At 34.0% G+C, this 19,588-nt stretch overlaps 2 protein-coding genes across 2 annotated transcripts; one reads left to right on the plus strand and one right to left on the minus strand.

Annotated features, from left to right (window-relative positions):
* Positions 1 to 1,619: 1,619 nt before the first annotated feature.
* LOC132611727 (uncharacterized) lies at positions 1,620 to 2,456 on the minus strand. The gene is made up of 3 exons (XM_060326111.1): positions 2,309 to 2,456; positions 2,069 to 2,227; positions 1,620 to 1,966 (listed from the first exon to the last, which is right to left on the minus strand). The coding sequence occupies exons 1-3, from the start codon at positions 2,454 to 2,456 to the stop codon at positions 1,620 to 1,622; spliced, it is 654 nt and encodes a 217-aa protein (XP_060182094.1).
* Positions 2,457 to 16,129: 13,673 nt separating this feature from the next.
* LOC132610049 (gibberellin receptor GID1B-like) lies at positions 16,130 to 18,691 on the plus strand. The gene is made up of 2 exons (XM_060324302.1): positions 16,130 to 16,686; positions 17,247 to 18,691. The coding sequence occupies exons 1-2, from the start codon at positions 16,648 to 16,650 to the stop codon at positions 18,243 to 18,245; spliced, it is 1,038 nt and encodes a 345-aa protein (XP_060180285.1). The 5' UTR covers positions 16,130 to 16,647; the 3' UTR covers positions 18,246 to 18,691.
* Positions 18,692 to 19,588: the final 897 nt, after the last annotated feature.

Consider the following 19,588-nt stretch of genomic DNA (forward strand, 5'->3'; position numbering starts at 1 on the left):
TTGGGTCGTGACAATCCCATTCTAAGCTGCCACCATATTTGATGATCCACCAAATCTCTTGCCATCAACAGCTTCTTCCATACATGAGAACATTTAGTCCATGGCACCAAAATAGAATTATGCTTTTTCAAATATTTCATGCTCATGAATGCACTCCATAAAGAAGATTTTGTCCTGAAGTTCCACCATAGTTTTGCAAATAATGGCATAGACAAGTCTTTTAAGGATCTAAATCCAAGACCCTCTTTATCCACAGGTAAGCAAACCTTATGCCATTTAGCCCAATGCCTGCTGGTTTCTCCTATGGTGTTACTCCAAAAAAACCGTGCTAGTATCTTGTGTAATTTTTCTATCACAAAAGATGGAGGATCAACTGCTGAAAGCAAGTGCATTGGCATTGCTTGCAGCACATGCTTCAATAATACTGCTCTTCCACCAAATGAAAGCAACTTCCCTTTCCACCCTTGCAGCTTGTTTCTAATCTTAGAAAGCAGTTCTGAGTAAAATGACATTTGTGCTTTACTATAATAAATTGGACATCCTAAATACATCAAAGGGAAAACATGACTAGCCATACCAGTGACTTTTTCAACTTTGAGCACCCAATCCAAGTCCACTCTATCATGCAGATACACAGAATTTTGGCTTTATTGATCAACTGCCCTGATGCTTGTTCATATTCATTTAAGATATTCATGATCAATCCCCATGAAATCTCACATGCTGATGAAAATAAAATGGTTTCATCAGCATTCAGCATATGCTAAGTGGTTTATAAGAGGACTCCACTTAGGTAGACCAAATCCACAGAACCGTGGATTATCATGCAATGAATTTAAGCTTCTTGACAATACCTCAGCAGCTAAAATGAATAATGTAGGTGATAATGGATCACCTTGCTTGACATCTCTAGTTGAGTGGAAAAAACCATGAGGTTGTCCATTTAAAAGCACAGAATACCAGTTATTGCTAATGATTTAAAAAATGAAACTAATAAACCTCTCACAAAAACCCATTTTGCTCAAAACATTTGTAAGAAAAATCCAAGACAATCTATCATATGCGTTTGTCATGTCAAGCTTCATAACTACATTAGGAACATCCTACTTATTGCTTCTTGTAGTTCTAATCCTTATAGTTGTAATGATCTCTTGTGTTAAAAGAATGTTTTCTACAATGCTCCTACCTTTTACAAAACTTGCTTGATTTTGAGAAATCAAGTCAAGAAGTAAATATTTCATCCTCTCATGCACTACTCTAGAAAACACTTTATTAACAAAGTTGCTCAAACTTATGGGCCTCATATCAAAAAATGTGATCACATCCTTCTTTTTTGGCAACAAAACAAGATTAGTGTGTGTGATATACCTCGGCAACTCCATACCTCTGAAAAAGTCCCACACCAAGTTGAAAATATCATCTCTAACAATATCCCAGCAAGTTTGAAAAAATAGTCCTGAAAATCCATCAGGACCCACTGCACTAACACTACTTAAGCCAAAAATTGCATTCTTCAATTCTTCTTTTGTTGGAACAACAGTTAAATCTTCATTGTTTTGTGCATTGATCATCTTTGGAACATGATTCAAGATTTCAAAATTACTAGGGACAACAGTTTCCTAAAACTGTGCTTGAAAGAATCTCACAGCTTCCTCAGCCATGTGTTCTTTTTCTTCCAACCATTGACCCTGACTGTTTTGAATTCTTTTAAGTTGCAGCCTCTTTCTTCTCCCATTTAGATATGCATGGAAAAATTTGGAGTTTTTATCACCATCCTCAAACCATGTCATGCCAGCTTTTTGCTTCCAAAACTCCTCCTTCAATACATATATTCTTATAAGTTCAGCATTCACTTTCTGCATTTTCTCTCTATTAGCCAAAAACGAGTTTGATTCAAACTGCACTTCATAAGCTTTAGCAACCTCTTCTAGATTAGTAATTTGCTGAAAAATGTCCCCATAATTTGCTTTGTTCCATTATGACAACACTTTCTTCATCTTTTCAGCTTCAGGTTAAAAGTCATGAAAGAGTTCACCTCCTCATCTATTTCCCAGTTTGCTTTAACTACATCCAAGTAAGGGGGAGTGGTCTGAGCCTGTTTTGATCAAGTGAGTGATCTCCAATCCTGGAAAAAGCTGTTGGAATTCAAAATTTCCAAGACACCTGTCCAATCTCTTAAATATGCAGTCCTCAGCACCTCTTCCATTCCCCCATGTATACACACTCCCTTTATATCCAAGATCAAACAGATTACAAGTGTTGATACAATGCCTAAAGTCTTCAACTTAATTCAAAGACACAGGCTGACCCCCATACTTCTCATGTTCATCAGTGATGACATTGAAGTATCCACCAACAAGCCAAGGAATAGTTATATCTGATGCAAGACTATACAATGAATCCCATAATTCAATTCTCTCAATTCTGTCACACTTAGCATATACTAATGTGACCATCATTTGTATACCAATTGTTACACCTTGGAAAAATTCTTCGTTAATGTACAGTGAATAGGCTAGGGAATAGCACGACGTATACGACGATTTGATAAGTAAGAGATAGCATTTGATTATCCTAATCGAGATTCAAAGACATTCGACTAAAAGGAAGAAGTTTGGCAAAGAAAGTAAAAGATATGTTATGTGTCGGGTAGGAATTATGGATGACGAGTTAATGATGGCATGATGATGTCTTAGAGACGAGTAATGACGACCTTTAGATTGTTATTGAGGTGTTAACCAAGTGTCAAGAAGGTTCCATAAGGATTGGATATCAAACGAGTCGACGAGAACAAGTCTCGGATAGCTGGACATTATACGGCCAGACATACTGGCCGTATAAAATAAACGGACCGTATGTCCAGCCGTAGGTTCAGCCCAGAATGGCATACTTCACTGGACCAAACATACGATCCAGACATACGGCCAGTGAAAAATATACGGACCGTATGTTGGTCCGTATGTCTCGGTCGGGACAGCTTCAACATTTAATATAAGGGACCCTTTCTCATTTCATTTTCACTTCACAAGTCAAGAAACCTCTAGAATATTCTCTCCACTCTTCATCCACAAGAATCCAAAGGAAATTGATGATCAACTTCATCAAACCAACAAGAAAACAAGAGTGTGAAACCCATTAAAGTCATCCAAGCCAAGAAATCCCAAGAGAAGTGAAATAGGGTTTTGGTGCTAGAAGAGTATTTCCATTCAAGGCTTGTTTCTACACTATCTACGGTAAGTTTCATGGTATTTTCATGATGTTTGAAGTATTAATAATTTGAAACACTTGGATTGTAGAAGAGTATAGAAAATGGGTCATAAATGAGTGAATAGTGTCATTATTGAACAATAGTTAGATTGGATTATGAGTATTGGTATGTTGAGATTGTAAACATGTTATGAATGACCTATAGACCATGGAATGAGTATTATATATGAGAAAACGCGATAGTAAGCTATAACTATGATTGTGGAGAAGTTGAAGGGAAATGGTGAATTGTGGTAAATGTAGATAAATGATGATTATTGTTGCTATATTGTGCATGTTGTTATTAACGTTTGGGAGCTGATATAGAATATGGGGAAAGTAGTATAAACAAAAGAAGTGCTACCCAATTTTCCCTAGAAATAGTAACGCGCTCTTATAGTCGATTAACTAACGTTAATGCGAATTCTCTCTTGAAGGTAGAAACGTGGATATTGAAGGAGAACAAGCAAGCGATAGATTAGTTAAATGACAAAGGTATGTAAGGCTAATCCCTTCCTTCAAAGGCATGAATCTTTCAAATTTTCCATGATCATCCTATACAATGGAGACTATGAGTCCGTAAATACACCAAACTACATACGTACATGACTAATAAAGGAATTACGATACGAGCACGATAATGACGATGATGAATATAGGTATGAGGGATCTAACCGCAATGTAAGATGTCCACGAAGCTAATAATTCTAAGTATGGTTTCATCGATGCCTTTCTTTGAGCACACTCACCTTAAATTGTTAGTTCCTTCAAGGTGAGATATGATGTTGATGATTACTCCATAATATAATCGGGGGCTCACGACCTTATGTCACCCCGACATAGCCATAGTTGACTTCAAAGTCTAATGTATGCTCTTAATAACAAATGTGAAATGACGCTAAGTCATGATATGTCCAGAAGATGTTCAATAATGCAAACTTATAATATGTCTATGTTATGTATGAAAATGTTAAGCTATGATAAGGTTATGTTATGCCTATGAGAAGTGTAAAAATGATGAATTTATGATTGAGTATATGACGATATGATTCCACCGCGCCTCAATGGTCGGGCATGTCACCGCTAAGGCGGGCTGCTATGTTTACACCGAGCCTAGAGGGTTGGGCATGATCACCACTAGTGGGCGCATATGATGGTTACCCAGACGCGGGTTAATAATGAGGATTATGATGCGATGATATATGTGATGGGACGACATATGTACCATGATTATATAAATATACGATATGTGTATGAAATGTATTCATCTATGAAACTCATGCAGGTTATATCTTCCTCTTATGGCTCATGATCCTTCTATTATATTTATTTCATTCTTGTCTTACATACTCAGTACAATGTTCGTACTGACGTTCGTTTTCTTTGGACGCTGTGTTCATGCCCACAAGTAGACAAGTAGGTGAGCTTGATCCAGCCTCGTAGGAGTTGTTAGCTGATTGAGATCACTCCTTTGTTCCGGAGGTGCTTGATTATTCTTTTGTGTATATTGGTATATTTTGGGCACGATGGGGTCTTGTCCCGTCCTTATGTCTAGCACTCCAGTAGAGGCTCGTAGATACGCAGTGTGGGTTATATGGTCTCACGAGATTGCTACTATGTATATATATATATATATATATATATATATATATATATATATATATATATATATATATATATATGTATATATTATTTTGACGGCCGAAAGGCTTATGTATATAAAAGTATTTATGTTTTCAAATGAAATATGACTTTTCCATGTTTTGAGTATAAATTTGATAAAAGAGCGCTAAATGAGTATGGAGAGTAGCAGAACGAGTGGTGCTCGGTGGTTAGCCCCGGGTACCCGTCGCGGCCCCTAGCTGGGTCGTGACACCAATATCCTGGTTAGATAATTTCAAAGTTAACTGCTGTACACTATCTATGATGATATCCACTTCAAACTCCTCAGCAACAAAAGCCCAAATGTTGCCTGAGATATTGCATATTACAGTTTGGTGTGCTAGAATCACTTGCATTGTTCCTAGCATTGCTTCTAGAACCATGCACTTCAACTGAAACACTTGTATCCTTCTCCTTTGACTGCCCAATCTGAGCATTATCAACACTGAGCAGCTCTTCATTATCCTCATCCTGAGCATATTCCTGCATATTTAGTTGCACCTGTTTCCCACTATCAGCCATTGAATTATTTCCTTGCACCTGCTCCTTGTCAAACATTGCATATATTTTTTGTGATTAAGTGATAGAGTTATGTGATTGATACTGCCCTACATCAGTCCTAGAAATATCCTCTACCTCCACATTCTCTTTTACCTAGTCACTCCATAACTTTCTACTTGCACTATTGCCAAGATCATCAATAAAGGTTGAAGGAACCTTCTCACTCTCCTTATTGACTATAACCATCTCCATATGTTGTTTACTAGCAGAAGCCACCCATTGTTTAGCAGGTGATTGTCTCTTCTTTGCTGGAGTGTACACAGGAGCATTAATATTTAAAGAGTTATCAACACCTTTAGTATCAACTGCATCAGGCGCCATAACAACCAACTGCTTTTTTGCATTAGCAATAGGTATATTATCCACCTGATTGTGCACAATAGCAACTGCATTCTCATGTTCACCACTAGTTTGTTGTTTTGTTTCTACTGCTGCTACCACTTGCTTGCTTGTATCAGTATTGAACACCCCAACTTCAACTTCCCCTTCCTCTAAAGCAGTAAACTTGTTGTTAGTCTGCACAGTTTCTTGATTGCCAACTGCAACTTCCTTGCCTACACCTTGCTTGCCTTTATTCATTGTTGGTAGTACTGCTGCTTGTTCATGAGTTTTTTCCCCATTATTTCCTTATTTTTTCCTTTAGCATTATTCCATCTGTATATATCCTGCACGTTACCCACCACCTTACCATTCGGAAGAACTTTGATAACATGATTGTATCTAGGATTAGGTTTAGCATTATTAGCATGATTATTCTTTGAAGGCTGAGCACCATTACTATCCTTGACTGCATCCTTATTCCTTGGATTTTCTTGAGCCTGATTGCCCTTCTCACCACCTTCCACAACAACATCTTTAGCTTCACCTTCCTCACTTTCCACACCTTCTTTTTCTTGCAGCAACTCTGGATGAATTTTCCAACAACCTGCTTCATCGTGTCCTTGTAAACAACATGATTTACAATATTTAGGCATGAAGTCATAATGTATTTTCACCCATCTAGCCTTTATTGCACCAGTAGTAGTATCTATAGCCTAGATTTTTACCCTATTTGGATGATTAGCAAGCAAATCAACTTTCACTTTAACTCTAGCACAGCTTGGCCTTGTCTTGTTCTTGGTGGCCATATCTATCTTCAATGGCTTCCCTACAGCTGATGCCATAGAGAACAACTGGGATTGTCCAAAGTAATTAGGTGCAAGGGTTGGAAAAGAAATCCAAGCAATAGCTATAGTTGTTTCCTCCTCGGGGTTAAACTAAGGATCCCATTTCAACGTACGCATGGGATAATACCATTGTGACTCTCTTATCCAAAAGTTTGGCTTAGATAGAAGAGCAACATAATCATCAAACAACTTGCATCTGATCAGTACATGTCTATTGCATAGGAAACCAATAGTTGCATCTCCTTTTAATTCACATTGTTTGGACAGATTATTACATAAAAATTCTAGATCAGGTAAACCATACGTAAACTTACCTATCACAGCATATTGTAGGTCCTCTTGGATTATCATTGTTTGTATTTCATCCATGGTGTATTGCAGTGTAGGTTCACCATGAAGGTAAACAATATTCTTCATGGGAATAGGCTGCACAGTCGAGTTAGAGGACTGCGCAACATCAGCAGCATTCAAAGTAGTAGGTTTTAATATTTTGGAATAGTCTAGGGTTTGCATGGGGATTGTTTGTGATTGTGTGTGTGGTACAGCCTCTTGTGGAGGCTGCATGGTGGCCTGAGAGGCCATGAATGGCCTGGAATTTGCACTCCCTCACTAGGTATTCTCGCCTAGAGAGAGAAGCTCTCGGCTAGGGTTTTTGGGAGGCTGATTACACTTTTTGTTCTCTCTTTAATTGTTTTATCTTTTGGTTTCTATATTTTTTCTTACTCCCATTTTATATATTAAAAAAAAAAAAAAACTTCTCCTTCTATTTGAAATACATATATCTGACTCTATGATTATATTCAAAGTCACATCGTTCCTTTAGTTTCTTCGCTATGTTTTTTTAAATTAAATGTTTTAACCATAAAATTCAAATTCACAATGCACATCATCTACTTTTTTTTTTCAATATGTAAATATTACTCATGCATACACCAAAACTAAATAGACTATTAATTTTAGTACGTTGAACAAGTTATTATGTTAGTCGGAAAAAACAAGTTACTCAACTACGTTACCATCGGGAGTGTATAGAGGGGCCATTTCTTTTATCATTAAATAGAAGTCTAGACTTCAAATAATATTATTTTTTGATTTAAAACAATAATCTTTAGTCGAAAAACAAGTTAGTACTCCCTCTGTCCTGAAATAAGTAGTATTACTTTAGCACAAATAAGTGTCTCTTTAAGATATCAAGACAAAAATAGTAGGAGTAATTGTTTCAATTATAGTTTTATATTAAATAACTATTTATTTTTAATAGTGTGCTGTTTTTAAGAATTATCTAATAAATAAAAATAACTTAGTAAATTATATATATTTATTTTCTCTTTTTAATGAACGCAAAATAAGCTAAAGTAACACTTATTTTGGGACAGAAGAAATATAATGTTTGGGGCGAATATTAAAATCAAAGGAGAACTCATTTTATAAACCTTATTGATGAATGGTCCCACATGATCATCATATAAAGATATCCCATGAAAGATCTAATCAACCATCCCAATGCCAAATTCTACTCTTCTGTGTGACACTTGGCAACCTGGCCCCTCACCAAGAAACCCTCCTTCCTCGTATCGTACCGTCGGCTACTCATGGCTAAAGGAGGACCGGCACGTGTCAGCGTATGAGATATACTCCGTCTCAAAATAAGAGCCACCTTTGCAAAAAAAAAAGAAATGGTTCAAAAATAAAATAAGTGGCGTATTAAAAATTCAAGACAAATATTGACACGTATTTTTAATTATGCCTTTTAACATTAAAGGTGTACTCCTTCTTAATAATGCTCAGTGCTGGAAAAAAATTTACCCCTTCCGATTTAAAAAGAGTATTTACTTAGACCTTAAGAAAATACTAACTTGAAGACAAAAATAGTTAATTTGCTTAAATTAACCCTAATTAAATAGCTATGGGGTATGGCTACTTAACACTTTAAGGGTAAATCTTGAAAAAAAAAATAATTCTTTCTTTAAGATTAATTCTTTCTTGATGCAATAAGTGGACACTCGTTTTTAACCAAAAAAATAAAAGCTAAGTGCACACTCTTTTTTAACAGATTGGACAAATAAATAGGGGTAATTTAGTAACCTTACATTATATTTATGATTTTTTAATGGAAAAAGGGTAAAAAATACCCCTCTACTCTGGGAAAAGAGCTAACAATATCTTCTATTACACATTTGGGTCAAAAATACCTCTCCCGTCATTAAAGTTTTTAAATATACCCTGTCTTAACAGAAATCTCCAAAATAATTCGATTTCATTTTTAAACTCGCTCTATTTAAACCCGACCCAACTAAATAAAAAACCCATATGGGTTACCAGCTCTTGTGCCTAGTGGCTCCAGATGTAGGACTCGGGAACAAGTTAATCGCATATGAGTTTTTTATGTAATTCGGTCGGATTTAAATGGAGCGCGTTTAAAAATAAAATTGAGTTATTTTGGGGGATTTGGGGATTTCAATTCAGATAGGGGTGTATTCGCAAACTTTAATGATGGAGGGGTATTTTTTATCTAAATTTGTAACGGATGATATTTTTAGCTATTTTTTCAAAGTAGAAGGGCATTTTTTAGTAATGAGGAAATTAAACGCATGCATACGCGCAGAAGGACAAAATTCGAAGCCTCCACAAAACGACAACCGACATACCATCACTTTAGCACAAAAGACGTGACGTTATCGAAGGGCGTATTTGTAGATTTATGGAGTAATGAAGGGCAAATTAGTCAATGCGTCACTTGCTAATAAAGCATGGTAGTAGTTGTGCAGCCACGTGCCATGGCGTCAACCGCACGCAAGGAAAACTACACTGTGTTCTGTGTTCTGTCGTGGAGCTACATGTTTGTAATGCTTTTTTCTTTTGTTTTTTTGTTTGATAGTCAGTTGTCTACTTCTTACAAGTACGCTCCCTACGTACATTGCTTTATTAGCTATATCCAACTTCCCTTTTTCAATTTTTGTTTTATGCCAATGTACACTGTAATATAAATAAATGTTGATATTACGCCAATCAAATAAATATAAAAGTCACCCTTGATAACATCTCATTATAAAAGCTAATTTAAAATTAATTTTTATGTTATATTTTACCTTCTTATAAGTTATAATAAAAGTTTACCCATAATAACAACATTCATCATTATAACAGTAAAATTACCGTTCTATAACTGTCGTACAGAAATATTAATTAATATTAATTTACTATTTATCACTTCTTTTGCTGGACATTAATTTTCATAATAAAGAAAGCACTGCCAATGCTTTGTTCTCATAAAGCATATATAGAAATGGAATATTTTCTATTAAGCTAACTAATAATAGGTGTAGTATGTTAATCAAATATTTTACTAATTTAATCAATTACACGACTTTTTACAATAAATATCACATTTCGGTAAAAAAAATAAAATTATTGGCACATATTTGTATTCATTGAGCAAAAGTTTTCATCTTTTAAGAGTCAAAATTTATATTTAAATAATTCTTTTATAACACTAAACAATGAAAAATAAATTTTTTGGGTACTTTTTGTTTATAACAAGCAAATAAGGTTTAAATGTCAAAATTATATTATATGTGTATAATAACTTATCGCTATAAAAAATAAAAAAATATCAGAACAAATGAGGTTGTTATAGAGAGGTTTGACTGTACAAGCACAATTTCACTATAATTTTTTTTTTTAATCTTGCCTTATTTTTTCTTAAACTTAAATTTGTAACCTTATGGTAATATTAATTGATTTGATATAAATATTATGTTATCTACGGAAATTTGATTCTTATCAGAAGTTTCTTTATTTTATGAATTAGAACTCAAGGCCTGTGAGTGACTAATGACTCAATTTATCCCAACATATCCCTCTATAGTTATCACACAATTGATCTTCTTTAGTAAGCTCTCTTCCGTCTCGCATATTTTTTTTACTTCACTGAAAAAAATAGAGATGGGATTTTTTAAATATAAATGCAAGTTATTCTTGAATACGAGTGTTGTTCCATGTGTATAAAGATGCTGAGATGCTTAAATATTTGTTTAATGATGAGCCAAAGGCAGAAAAATATACAAAAGCCAACAAATTTAACTATTTTGGACACGTCCCTACGAACAGTTTGACTATCATCAATATGTTATATTCGGATCATCGTGATACAAACTCAGATCTAATAACCTCTTGATAAATAATTAATACAATAAAATGTTTTGCATTGGTTGTTGAGGGAATAGGATATTGCCTTTTTTATATTGTATTGAACGATTCTCATCTCATGAATCATGATAAGGGTTGGGTTAGTCGTATAATTACGTTTACTTTCTTTATCCATATCCATCCTTATTCGAATAATTATTCTTGGTTATTAAATTAATGTTGGTCATTTTGTTATACTGTCAACATTGTAAACATCCAGTTTTGAGCCTAGAAAATATTATAATGTTCAACCTTGTTTGAGAAAATGAAAAATTATTTTATTAAATAATTTTGATAATTTCACCTCATGAGCTAATTAAGTTAAATTTTTGTATGTTAAAAAGAGACGAAACAAATGTGATTTTTTTTTTCTTTGAAATTATATTATAGACGGCAAGAGAGCTGGGAGATACGTTTTTGAATTTACCATTAACAAAATCACAAGCATATTGATCCAAAACACACTAGAAATCAAAAGCGAGAGGGAAGGCGGAAATAATAGACGCGTAATGGGTACATAAATAAAGTTAGAATAATGACTAGTTAGAATAAAAGTCATTTTACGTGATCTTGGTGCTTCCAACCAAAAAAAAAAAAAAAAGTGATCTTTGGCTGACATAAACATGATTCTATTATATATGTCTGCGAAATTTGTTTTATATAAAAAAATAAATGAAAAAGTGGTAATTAGAAATTTATTTATTTACTTCTCTGTTTCTCCATATATACTGGTATTGGTATTTACTGAAGTTCATGGATCCCTAAAATGAAAAAGAAACATCTAAACTAAAAAAAGAAAGAAAAGAAATTCAATAGCAGAGTTTGATAGAAATATTTAGGTATCGTTGAAATATTTATGATGTAGTATTTTATTTATAATTAATTTATGATCCAGTTTACGTGGAAATTCTGTACAAGAGATCTTGAATTCTATGTTATACAAGTTTCCAAGGATTTAAGCTCAACGGAGTTGAGAGAAATTGGATACTAAAAATGTAATAAGACAGTATTTTTGGCAGTAATGGTCATCTACTCTTACATGATTATTTCGTATTTGGTCCATTGTTAATTGTCGTTAGTGACTCTAATTATCTAATCCACTAACTATTCTACTTTCTAATAAAGATTGTTTAAGCATTAATATCTTTTTGAGGATCAGGCAGAACCTTAATTCTCCGTGCTTAGCTGTGAAGGTTTTCTGATAAAATAAAATACTAACTATATAGTAATTATATATACTGACTGATTTATTCACTTGACTCTTTCATTTTTTCATATCTAGTCCAATGACTTAAAAGTTTAGTAAATCTACCCCACCAACTCTTATGTTTGTCTTACAATTTGTCATATTGTTAATAAAAAAGTTTCTATTAGTAAATGATCTTTTTGGTACAAATTAGAAAATATCATCGGCTGCTAAGGAAAGAGGGAATGGTGGGCAAGGAGCATGCTAGAGACGAGTCGGTCAATTTTTTGAAAATGAAAAACATATGTTGTTGTGAAAAAAATCCAATAAAGAAAAGGACACTTCCAAACAACTCCAAGATAATCCTCTAACAATCAATATAAATATTTAAAGGCAAAAAGAAAGATCAAAAGATTTTTCTAAGAGAAAATAGCTATAATGCACCGTAACATTTGACCGAATTAATTATAACACACTCAATCTTTTCGGATGACCTATTACCCTCCTGGACAATTTTAAAGTGAAATTAATATCTCCCTGAATGGTGAGGTGGCACAGAGAATGCAGTTCACTCTCTTTGAGAGAGTGAGAGGCAAATAAAAATATTAAAAAAATACTTTTCAACATTTCTACTTTTTCTCTTTTCTTATTTTTTTTTTTTTTCTTTCTCTTTTATTCCTTTCTTCTTCTTTGTTACACACACTTTCCCTCACCGGAAATATACAGTTTTCGGCGATTATTTTCTGTGCACGGACAATCAATTATATAAAAACCAACAGTTTCTTCCTATTAAAAAGTACTAAAAGCACGTTGGAAACTGCTATGCTTCAATTTACAATATCAGTTTGAGAATTAATTACACCACTCCACATTCTAATCTACACCCTTTCATATTCTATGTTGCCACCGTTAAAAGCCACATGTTCTCTTCCAAATTGGGAGGACCATTTCTCCAAAACTATACCATTTTAAAGATTTAAAAACCCAACACCAAATTGAAAAAGGTAAGGTAAAACATTTTTTCAGCCAATTATTAGCGGGAGAAAGGGGTGGCCAGATTTGGCCATTTTCCGGTGAGAAAGGGGGTGACTAAAGAAAAATTCCCAATGAAAAGATATGGAAAATTCCCAATGAAAAGATATGAAAAAAATACACAAGTGGCAAGATTTGGCCATTTTTTCGTGGCCATATTTGCCATTTTTTGTCATTTCGCAGATCTGGCCAGAAAAATACACAAGTGACCAGATTTGGCCATTTTTCCGGTGAGAAAGGGGGTGACTGGTGGTTTTGGTGGTAAAATACACGTGTAAGGCGCGTGTAATTCACCCACATGAGGTAGATCTGGTTATGGCTTTTCAGAGAGGCATTAATTTCACTTTAAAATTGTCCAGGAGCGTAATAAGTCATCCGTAAAGATTGAGTGTGTTATAATTAATCCGGCCAAAAATTAGGATGCATTGTAGCTATTTTCTCTTTTTCTAATCCAAATGTCTAAAAAATGATTTACTAAGTAGAAGAGCCGTATAAAGATTTTTTGCATTGTTGACGAGTTTTAACGACTTATAGTAAATTATTTACTTTATGTTTAAAGTTATCAAATTAGACTTATTATGATAAGAAAGAGAACATTGTGCCTAACTTAATTAAAAAAATAGCTCATGAGATGAAGATTGCTTAAGATCATATCAAGAACTTTAACGTTGTCTCGCACTCCGTATGCCCAAGATTGAACATTTAGAAACTAGATAAATAATATAGGGTTCAACTGAAAATACAAGAAGTGGGATGGGACCGACTATAATACAATGATAAGAAACTAAACATTGAACATAACACATTCCAAAAATTAGTTCAACGAGGTGAAATTGTTTGGGACCATATAAGAAATGTTACTCATCCCACGACAACCGATTTGGTACTCTAATATACTATAATTAACGTCCATGTTATAGTGGATTATCTTAATTTGACGATGCTAAGAAATTATACATTAAAAGTGTAAAAACAGTTAAATTACCCGCAATGGTGGTTCAGTTGGTTGAGCATCGGGCTTCCATAATGGAGGTTTCAGGTTTGAAACTTCCTGCCTACGACAACAGGAGATTTGCCTTCTGGGTCGAGCTCCTCGCACCAGGCTTGCCTAGTGCGGTTTACCTCTCCTGTGTGGTTTGCGGGCTATTGTATAGGAGTGGAGGTTTATTCTGTGCGCACTCAAAGGATAGTAACCGTCGGTTCCTTGTCAATAAATAAAAAAAAAGTGTAACAAAAAGTTAAATTGTAAAAAAAAATGAAGCGGGTTAAGTGATGATTAAGGTAGTCGGCGTGGATGCGTATTAACCCTTGGAAAGTAAGAACAAATATTGTGGCGTGGGAACAAAATGAAGTGGTTTGTGTACTGTACGAGACTTTTAGGTGCCTAATAAAGTCAAGTCTCCATTAACTTTAATTAACTTTCCATTAAATTGAAAAAAGCAATTTTGTATTATAAAAATACAAAGAGATAATGAGAGTGTATGCCACTACAACATGTATCCACAGTACAAAGTAGAGAGGATTTGTATTAAGGAATTTCTTTATATTATAATTAGCAAAGGAAATTAATTAACGGGTCCTATTAAACAGTAAATTTGAGCCGCCTGTTTTGTCGTTTCTCTCGCCTTTATTCACCAACGCCGTCCGTTTGCGTTTCATTGCACGCCTCATTTTTTTCTACCTTTCCTTGTCATTTATATTTATATTCTTTCTTTCTATTTTTTATTTTATGAGGACCAGTCTGACCACGAGAATTAATTATTCTTTTTTCAGAATAATTTTATTTTATTTCAAAATTAGTGTTTCGTTATTTTATTTTTAATTTCAATTTGGAGTGGGGTTTTAAATTTTAAAAAGGGGACAATTTTAATAAAATACAATACAACATAAAATATTACATACACGTAGCCATATTTTTAAATTTACATCCGCATAGCCAACTTTTTTTTGCAACAATATTTATACATACAATATACAACAATATAGACTTACTGTAGATGATGTATAACCTTGTTAAAAGTGTATAATAATGTTTAAGAGGGTCATTTCGGGTAAGATTAGAAATATGAGCCATGTTATTTTCCCTCAAAAAGTCCTTCAAATTTGTTTTCCAACTCCATCTTCATAATTTTCAAACAAAGTGCTATATTCTCTCCTTTACAAAAAATATAACCAAACATGATTACATCTCGAACTCCATATTCAGGAATTTCAAATAAAGTGAAAAATATTTGAAATATATTGTCAAACGCCTACTAAGATGGTGAGATTATTTTGAAAAAAATCAGCAACTATTTTTATGATGACAATTTTCCCCCATATATTATACTAATTGTAATTTATACTTAAATATGTTATGTCAATTAATCATATAAATCATTTTAAAATAAGATTAAGAAATTAGTTCTGAATAGAGACTTGCGGTCCCATGAACTAAGCTTCATTTTTTTTCAAAAATGAACAGTTTTTGAGATAATTGATTTTGATGGTTACTAATTCATGATTTGACATGTACGAAACATGATTTTCATTTTCCATTTATGGAATTTTGGATAATAGCCCTTTTTTGCTTCTCTTTAATGGAAGTTATAAATTTTCTAGGATGTATTTCGATATATTTTTGCCTAATTCTTCAATCCCCATAGGAAAAAAAATACTTTAATTATATTTATCCCGACGAGCATAACGACTCTATTGTTCCGACGACGAATTGAACCTACATAATTTTCAAAAGCAATTTCACTGTTGTACACCAAATTCCTTCATTTCTTTTTTGAAACAAGAGTAATGTTTATACGATACTACTCCCTCCGTCCTAAATAAGTGTCGCTTTAGCCAAAAGAATTTGTCTCAAAATAATTCTGTAGCTTTAGGAATTCAATACCAAAATGAGCAATTATTTCCAATTATATTCTTAACATTAAAGAAGAGAGTGCACAATATTGAGAATAAAACAATCAATTTACTTATATTAAATAAGAGTAATTTAGTAAACTATACATTATATTTTTGATTTCTTAATGAGCTAAAACAAAGATACACTAGTAGTCTTTATGATATTGAACCTATAAATAACCTAATAGTCCTTAGTCCTTTCGTTGCATTTCATCAAGTTTTTAAAAAATTTGGACCTTTGATTGATTCTTCTTTAATTTCTTTCTTTCTTTATTTGGTTAAAAACAGCCATAAACAGTTAACAACTCTACACTGAATTGTTAATGACGCTTTCTCTCCCTCTCTCTTTTCTTCACTGTTGTTGTCCTCTCTCTTTCTATTCCCCTTTTTGGTCTTCACTATGTGTTCGTGAGTTCTCCACGCTTTTAAAGTTTTAACTCTGGGGCTAATATTTTCTCTATACTCTTTCTTCTTAAGCCAACCCCCTCTTGCTGTGACATTTGTGTTGTGTTGTTTTCACAAGGGTCTCTTCTTGTTTTAGTTTTTAGCACAAAACTAGGAATCAACACCCCCCCCCCCTTCCCCCCCACACCCCACAACTCATTTCCAGTTTATTCGAGTCATTATGAATGCTAATAGACTTGTATTCTTCAAGATCAGTGCACCCTTTTAAGTTTCTTGAAAAAAGTTTGAGTTTTTAAGCAAATATTTATGGCTGGCAGTAACGAGATCAACGCTAATGAATCTAAGGTATTTTTCTTTGACTACTAACCCCTTTTTCTTTGTGAAATTTTGTTAATTTTTTTTTTTGGTTAATGATTATGTTAATTGCCATTTTTTCTTTAATTAGAGGATCATTTCATGTCTGAATCCACTAGTATGGTCTATATTTTGGGGTTTGACCTTTTGTGTCTAGGAAAATTTGAGTTTTTTGAGGAAAAAAGGATGAATCTTTATCATTAATTTAAGTGGATGAGCTTTGATTAGGTACATGGTCTGTCATTCTTATGTTTCTTTGCCTTGTCTGCACATATTTAACCTCCTTTACAAAATCACCTTTTGCTTTCTTATTTGCTCTTTTGGGATTGATTTTTTGCTTTTCCATTTTGACTGTCTCTTTCTGGCTATGCATACAAATTTTGCAGATGTTTCCTTTATTTGTTGTGACTATTTGTGGATTGTCACAAGATGGGTATTGTTATGATCAATTTTCTTTTAGTAGTACCTTAGAGGGGATGTTTATTGGTTCTATTATTTGCTGATGTTTTTTTGTAATGACTAGACCTTATGTGTTATGTCCCTTTTGGCAGAGAGTGGTTCCACTTAATACATGGATACTTATATCCAATTTCAAGCTGGCTTACAACATGCTTCGCCGGTCTGATGGCACATTTAACCGCGATTTGGCTGAGTTTCTTGAAAGGAAAGTTGCTGCAAATTCGATTCCAGTTGATGGTGTTTACTCTTTTGATGTAGTTGATAGAGCTACGAGCCTACTTAACCGAGTCTATAAACCTGCCCCGAAAAATGAGGCTGATTGGGGTAAAGTAGAGATTGATAAACCTTTGAGCACAACAGAAATTGTTCCTGTTATTATTTTCTTCCATGGTGGAAGTTTCACTCATTCTTCAGCCAATAGTGCTATTTACGACACATTTTGTCGTCGCCTTGTTAGCATTTGCAAGGCTGTTGTTGTTTCTGTGAATTACAGACGATCACCTGAGAATCGTTATCCTTGTGCGTATGATGATGGATGGGCTGCTCTTAAATGGGTGAAATCGAGGACATGGCTTCAAAGTGGGAAGGATATGAAAGTTCATGTCTACATGGCCGGTGATAGTTCGGGTGGTAATATTGCTCACCATGTTGCTGTGAGGGCAGCTGAAGAAGGGGTCAAAGTATTGGGAAATATTCTTCTTCATCCAATGTTTGGTGGACAAAAGAGGATGGAATCCGAGAGTAGATTGGATGGGAAGTACTTCGTAACGGTTCAGGACAGGGATTGGTATTGGAGGGCATATTTGCCGGAAGGGGAAGATAGGGACCATCCTGCTTGTAATATATTTGGACCTAGGTCTAAAACCCTTGAAGGACTGAACTTTCAAAAGAGTTTAGTCGTTGTAGCCGGTTTGGATCTTGTTCAAGATTGGCAATTGACTTATGTTCAAGGATTGCAGAAATCAGGGCACGAGGTGAATCTTCTATACCTAAAGGAGGCAACAATAGGTTTCTATTTCTTGCCTAATAACGATCATTTTCGTTGCCTTATGGAGGAGATAACAAGCTTCATCCATCCTAACCGTTCATAGACTTACTTAACTTCAACTAAAGGCAGCTATATATAACAGAAGCTTGACATATCACTCGGGTTTTTTTCATCCTCTGTAGTGAATATAATGGTGTGTAGTTATATGATTTGTGTAGAGTTACTTCTCTGTATCACATTAAATTGGTGATAAGAGTGTCAACCCTTGCGGTTGTCGTTCTGCATTTGAAGGTGTTTGCTGATGAAATGTCGGCCCTCGAGCGGTTGCCTGAGAATTGTAACTTGTGGAATTGGTAGAAGAATCTTGTAGTATTGATGAGGGAGTAATTTCTGGTGGTCTCTCAGTTGTTTCAAGCATCTGTGGTTACTACCCCTAAAAAGAACTAATCTCAGAACATGGATTGGAAAGTTCATGATGTTGTGATCTTATTTTGTATGTTATAGTTGTGTTTTTAGAAAATATATATAAGATTTTGCTTGTTAAGTTTCTCCTAACTCTCTTATCTTGTCTCTTTTGTGTTGTTTAGTTCTACACTATCAGATTACTTAAAAATCAACTCATGTTAGTTGTTTATGCTAAAAGTGTATTGATTTAGTTGGGAAATTGAAGAAGTAGTATGTCACAAATAGTTAAAACTATACTGGTAGCATAACAAGAGTGTACATTATAAAGGGTTGTTTTGCACGAAGCCACAAACTAATGTAGCACTTGGCTTTTTGGGTATTTAACCCCACATTTCAAATACCCTTGTACATTATGTCGGAATATATATTATTTGATGTGAAATATAACGTGAATAAAAATATGCATACTAACAATACCTTGTCAATATTTATCTAAAGACAAAAAGGAAGTGTGGACGGTGGAAGCTTCCTATGTATGGCATTACTTATTGTATATGAATTGGTTATCCTGCAACTTAAAGGGTCCCTCGTAAGTAAATTCTAATTCAGAATTTAAAGTTTATGAATTTTATTATTTGCTCGTACTAAAGGAAAATCTTAAAAGCAAATACAAAACTTAGGTCAAAATCAACTATTGTAAGTACCTTAATACGGTGGAAGCTTCCTATGTATGGCATTGCTAATTGTATATGAATTGGTTATCCTGCAACTTGAAGGGTACCTCGAAAGTAAATTCGAATCTAGAATTTAAAATTTATGAATTTTATTATTTGCTCGTACTAAATGAAAATCTTAAAGCAAATACAAAACTTAGGTCAAAATTACTAAATTCTGCCTAACCTTACCATCAACTATTGTAAGTACCTTAATTTGCCTTTTGGTACTAAAAATTGAGTAAGAAAAAAGTCATCTGCTAGAATTGGAGGTCATGAGTCATGACAATGCCTATTGTTGCAATTTTGTACATAGGAAGTTGGGGGT

This window comes from Lycium barbarum, chromosome 9, assembly GCF_019175385.1.
Source record: "Lycium barbarum isolate Lr01 chromosome 9, ASM1917538v2, whole genome shotgun sequence".
NCBI classification, from domain to species: domain Eukaryota; kingdom Viridiplantae; phylum Streptophyta; class Magnoliopsida; order Solanales; family Solanaceae; genus Lycium; species Lycium barbarum.